At 35.0% G+C, this 6,440-nt stretch overlaps 1 protein-coding gene across 1 annotated transcript; it reads left to right on the top strand.

Annotated features, from left to right (window-relative positions):
- Positions 1-6: 6 nt before the first annotated feature.
- Positions 7-5,374, top strand: SAP30 (Sin3A-associated protein, 30kDa; the record flags this gene model as incomplete). The annotated part of the gene is made up of 4 exons (XM_014530355.1): positions 7-120; positions 1,734-1,859; positions 2,248-2,346; positions 5,037-5,374. Coding segments are annotated over 4 exons (462 nt in total), but the record flags the coding sequence as incomplete, so codon positions are not given.
- Positions 5,375-6,440: the final 1,066 nt, after the last annotated feature.

Raw genomic sequence — 6,440 nt, 5'->3', positions numbered from 1 at the left:
CTGTGCTGGCTGGGGGAGGACGGAGAGCGGTGCGGCCGGGCGGCAGGCAACGCCAGCTTCAGCAAGAGGATCCAGAAGAGCATCTCGCAGAAGAAGGTGAAGATCGAGCTGGATAAGAGCGTAAGTGACTGGGGGACGGCCCTGCCCTGCCCGCCCCCTGGGGGCTCCGGGGGCGGTTCACACTGGGGCTGTGGGGCCGGGGATTCAGGGCTCCCCCTGACCTGTCAGCCAGTGCACACCCGCGGTGGGGTCTCTGGTAGGAAGCAAACAACAAAGTCGCAGCAACTCCGACCGCCACTCCCGCAAGACACACACTTGCACGCCGTGCTCCCTCGCCCCCGCAGCCTCCCACACCCCGCCCCCCGCGTCCTTCCCGCTCCCTGCCTTCTCCCTCCCCCCTTCGCTGAGAACTGGAAGCGAAACAAAGGGAAGCAGCGCTCGGAGGGAGGGAATGGGGTAGTTTTCTTGCAGCCCCGCTGCTCCTTTGGAATGGAGGCGCCTTTGTTTTGCTGCCCCGAGCTGGCGTTTGGCCCCAGGGAGTAGGTTCCCGGGTCTCGGGAAAGTGGAATCCTGCAAGGACCTGACGCCGCAGTCGGGAAAGATCCCGCTTCCTGTCCCCCTGAGTACACGGCGAGAGGGTGGCCGAGCACCCCCTGCTCTTTGCAGGGGGCCGGGCTTGGGGACCGTGGCGGCGGTGTCAGCCTCCGGGGCAGCTGCTCCCAGCGCGGTGAGCACGTAGTCTCTGTGGCTTTGCGCTGCCATCAGGATTTCCTTTAACGTCCTTTCTGCGCGTCTGTTATTTTGACCATCTATGTCTATGAGACTTTAGACACAACCATTGCCACTTTCCGGAGCTCTGGCAGGCAGTAAATTAAGAACAAGAAGTCAGAATCTCGCATGCTTCCTGCTCATTTTTAACTTGCACTTAGCATTAAAGTGCATGTAAAAACCTGTTAGCTCCGTCCTTCATTGTTTGTTTGTTTGTGGGGTTTGTGTGTGTGTGTGTTTTTTTTAAGAAGTAGCTGTTATTGTATGAAGCCCAGTATTTCACATGTTAGTATACAGCTCTCAAAACTATATGTAATTAACATCTTGGAAGGTTTGTATACCTTCTGCTTGTTTAAACAGTTCTTCAGTCATGTTCATGAGAAACTTTTTAGGTACACTTGAATAATTTCCCACTGCTTTGGTTGGGAAAACGTATTACAGGTAAATACATTTAATAATCAGGAAACTTTATCATTTCAAATCTAAATATAGTTAGAATGTGAAAATAAATAGCTCATTTGTAAAAAGAAATAGTTTTATATTTAAAGTATTAAATTAGAAAGATTAGAAAGCATATATTATGCTACTAACATATGCTCTTTAAATAGGGAAAATACTATCAAATAGCAAAATCGTGGGCTACATCATTATTCTCCTTGTTAGCAAAACATCATGATTAAACTCATCTAGTTGACCCTCACTGACAAAGTCTAGAGGTTGAATTTCTCCTTCTTTTTTCCTCCCTTAAGGTCATCGCTCCCCACCCCACTTCCCAAGCTTCTTAACGGTGTTGCCAGACATACGTGTTTTAACTGTGTGCAGGACTTTAGAAAAAAAAAATCCCTTAACAATGCCCTGTTTTGACTGTTGTTTTTTAGATGATTCACTGTGGTCTATGTATTTTACTAATACATAGATGTATTTTACTGTAATTCTAAGTAGTATGTGAAACTTTTCTGTTTCAGGTAAGGCATCTTTACATTTGTGATTATCATAAAAATTTAATTCAGAGTGTTCGTAACAGAAGAAAGAGAAAAGGGAGTGATGATGATGGAGGAGATTCACCAGTTCAAGATATTGATACGCCAGAGGTAGAGAAAAGTTTTTACATGTTAAATGTAAATCCTAAGTAGTCCATTGTGAAACTTTCATAAAAAGATATGAACACATTTGAAAAATGCTTAAAACATTTGAAAAATCTGGAAATGAAAGCAAAATTAAATATAGCCAGTTAACACAGTTACACAATTTCATTGTTATATTTTTAATTGTCAATTCTTATAGTTCTGTTGTCTTACTTTTCCCCCTAAACAGTTTTTAATATTTATCCTCAAAATGTTTATTACATTTATAGTTTTGATTCTATAAAATAATAGAATGAAAATTTTATTGTGCTGTAATTGAAATGTTATTATACATATCAAAGACAAGTTTTTAACAAATTGCTTGAACTAATTCACATATGTTAATTTTTTCTAGGTTGATTTATACCAATTGCAAGTAAATACACTTAGGAGATACAAAAGACACTTCAAACTACCAACCAGACCAGGACTTAATAAAGCACAACTTGTTGAGGTATTTATGAATTTTAAACTATTTAAAACTTTAAAGGACTCTGTTCATACAAAAAAGAGTTATTAAATGCTAATGAAATTGTTAACAGGTATATAAAACTAAAATATTTTAGTTAGAAAGATCAAAGTTAACTTTTTAAAAATCTATTGTGGAAGAATCTAGTTACCTAGAAATTTTGTCTGCCTCTTAGCAAATTTCTTTACATCATGACTACTCAATGGATTGTATATAATTTTCTAAGTATCTTCTAATAATAGGTTTCTAAGTGATAATTTTTTATTCTTATTCTAGAAATTTATTTTAAAATTTCATTTACTCAGCAAATATTTATTGAACAGCTAATTGAGGAATAATAAAATAAATTAATATACTTTGATGTCTTTAAGTTTCTGATGAAATAGGTCTACAGATAAGCTCCTAAACAGAATTTCCATAACTTTCTGATTTAACCATTTCAGAATTTGCCCTTGTTAATGTTAGTTTGTTTTATTTTAGACATCCATGTTTTCTTTTCTTTAAATATATTTTTATTGATGTATTTTTATTTCAGAGAGGAAGGGAGAGGGAGAGAGAGATAGAAGCATCAATGATGAGAGAGGATCACGCCTCCTACTGGGGATCAAGCCCACAACCTGGGCATGTGCCCTGACTGGAAATCGAACCATGACCTCCTGGTTCATATGTCAACACTCAACCACTGAGCCATGCCAGCCGAGCTTTTCTTTTTTAAAAAAATATCTTTTTATTGGTCTTTTTAGAGAGAGGAAGGGGCGGGGGGTAGAGAAAGAAACAGATTGGTTGCCTTCTGTACACACTCAGACCAGGAATTGAACCTGTAACTTATCCGTTCCTGAATCAGTGTCCTTTTAGTGAATGGGGCTAGGCATCCATGTTTTCTTCACATCTAGAAGATGCAAAGACTGTGTCCAAGCTTTTACTTAAATAGTTTGTTTTGATGTAGGGGTTCTAGTCCTTTAGTGAATTTTGAAAAGTTGAGTGTATGTGTGTGTGTTTATGTGTGTGTGTTCTCAGGAAAAATAGAACCAAGAAGTCTATACTTCTGTTGGTAGTCTAAGTATTATATTAAGATGTTTATTGATTTACATATTTATACTTTAATTATATTTAAACTAAAAATGTTAATCTAGGCAGAATAAAAATGTAAATATATAAATCATTTTTCTCATATTCTTTATTTTGAATTTAATAATCCAACATTTTCTAAAATGTGCATATTGAATAAGATAAAGGATGAATAGCAGTTACAGCTGTTTGGCAGAATGAAATGCTTTTTAACATTGGTAAGATCCAATATATTAATTTCTTAGCCAGAATTTTTTCTTTCTTCTTGGCTAGGCAACAAAAATCAAATTGTCTTTAAATCTGATTTAAAATATCTAGTCTGTTTGGATTATATAGCACATTAGTATAACATAAATATAGATATTATCTACCATGATGAAACGATATCAAAATTACATATACTAATCAAGTGGAAGTACTTTGTTTTAGGACAGATCAGAACCAACGAAATAATTATTTTAAATGTGTAAACCAAACCTGAAGTTTTTGATAATCTAATCTAGAAAATTAATTTTTTTCCTATAGCTTTTTTTTTTTTTTTTTTAAATGAGAAATACCCGTAATCCAGATAGCCATGAGTGTAGCCCTTGCCGGATAGGCCAGTTAGTTAGATCATTGTCCTGGTACGCCAAGGTTGTGGGTTTGATCCCCAGCCAGGGCACATAAAAGAATCAGCCAATGAATGTATAAATGAGTGGAACAACAAATCTCTCTGCCTCTCCCTTTCTCTTTCTCTCTTCCTCTCTCTAAACTCAATAAATAAAAAAATAAACAAATAGCCTATTAGTGTTATAGTTTATTTAGTCAGAAATATAGGTATTTAAAAGTGATTGCAGAATTGAATAACGATCCTCCTTAAGTCTCTTACTTATCATTTGATAACCTTTCTTTAAGAAGTTTTATCTTCCAGAATCTAGATATGCTCTTGAGCATCCCAGTTTAGTTAACTGTACTTCTTTCTATTGGTAGTTGCAGTGCACATGTTAGATTAGTGAAAAAGCAAGAAATCAGGAAAACATTCTTCAGTGAACATCCCTTTTTTCCCTATCATTTTCCATTTGTAATTTTTATTCAGAAAATTTTTCAAGACGCCTTAACAAAGAATATTGCCAATGAATGAATGAACATAATTTGTAGCAAACATATTTGTATCATATTTCATGGTTTGTTTCTATAGTATCAAACTTTCAACTTCATATTTATTCTTTTTCTATGAATAGGGCCTAAACCATTACATGATACATGTGGACTCTTACATTCTGTTTTATTTCATTGATATTTAAAGTTTAAAAAGTAAAAATACTGCTTTCTAACCTAGATTCCAGTTATAAAATTTAAAATAAATAAAAGTAAATATATATTCTATTTAATTAATTTAATTGAGTAGGCTGAAGGGTTCTTTGAAATCACACTGTCTCTTGTTCACAACATCTTATTCTTATATGCTTTTTGTCCTGTTGGTATTTTGTTGAATACAGTTTATTTTTAAATGGAAATAGCTCTTATTATCACATAGTACTTTTTCTTTTGATGCAAGTGTTTTTTACCTAGTTTATGAAATCTGTTAATACCTATAATTTAATTTCCTCAATTTTTTTTCTTCATAGATAGTTGGTTGCCACTTTAGGTCTATTCCAGTGAATGAAAAAGACACCTTAACATATTTCATCTATTCAGTGAAGAATGACAAGAACAAATCAGATGTCAAGGTCGATAGTGGTATTCACTAGGAGAGATGGAATTGAGACTGAGACTTGGATATGCAGATGTTAAGACTGTTTACTGTTTTTCACATGTAGAAATAAATGTTCCTGTGTATTTTTTCTACAGAGGATTTTCTCTGGTTTTATTTTCTTTGTTTCTGACTCTAATAATTAGTTGGAAACTCATGTAAAGAAGCTTTCCTAGATTAACAAGTATTTTAAATAAAAGTATTACTATTATAGTTGCTTCAGTGTATTTATTTTGTGAAACTTGATTTCTATTTTAAACTGACTTTCAGGGATCTGTATTAATTGAGACTTTAATATAAAAATCATTTTGTTACCCCTTGTTCCTCCCCCCTTTTTTTAATTCTAAGAAATTAACAGATTAAGGGACGATCTGATTTGGAATTAAGAATATTCTAAATATCCTAAAAGTGCTTTTTAGTGCTAAGAAGTTTAAAAAATAGAATTCCATTGGGATGCAACTTCTTTTTTATTTTCTTTATTATTATTATTTCTTGAAGAAGTATCAGGAAGAAAAAAGTTTAATTTAATGCCTACCTCCTTCCAAAGCAAACTTAATATGCCAGCAAAGGCATGCACAGTGTGAAAGTTCAAATAAGAACACAGAATTAGTTATAGCTGTTCCTTTAAATTTTGTCTTACAGGAAAGGTATTTATATGCCATGAATATAGAATGAACCTTTGCAATACCAATTTTCAGTCATGTCCTGTACTATTTACATTGCAAATGAGAAGTTTAACGAGATCTTTAAATTTTGGTCATACATAGCTGTGGTTTGATTTATATTTTCTTTTCTTTTATATTTCACTCTGTCAGTTTTGTATTGAATATTTTTAACCTCTTCTTCCTGAGATTGTATTGCTTACCCAAGGTCTTATAATTACAAATCAAATTTACATTTTGTACATTAAAACAAAACAGCTTCAGTGAAGAATTTTGAGATTGTGATGTAGATTTTAGGCTGGAAATAGATGAGACCAGTAATGTAGCTCAGGGTCTCTCACACTTGACATTTGTGTCTGATAATTCCTTACTGTGAGAGACTGACCTGTGTGTTATAGATTTAGCAGCATCACTGGAGTCCACACACTAGTGCCAGTAGCACTCTGAAGATGTCACAACCAAAAATATCTGTCAACGTTGCCAAACATTCCTTGAGGGGCAAAGTCAGCCTGGTTAAGAACCACTGATGTAGCTAAATTTAAAGTACTGGTTCATTAGAAGGTGAGTCTATATTTTTAGTGTTCTCAATGTATTAACAGCTAGAAAACATGGTAAGC

Source organism: Myotis brandtii, unplaced genomic scaffold, assembly GCF_000412655.1.
Source record: "Myotis brandtii unplaced genomic scaffold, ASM41265v1 scaffold733, whole genome shotgun sequence".
NCBI lineage: Eukaryota > Metazoa > Chordata > Mammalia > Chiroptera > Vespertilionidae > Myotis > Myotis brandtii.
The sequence above is the reverse complement of the archived record's forward strand: the minus strand, read 5'-3'. Positions and strand labels throughout refer to the sequence as shown.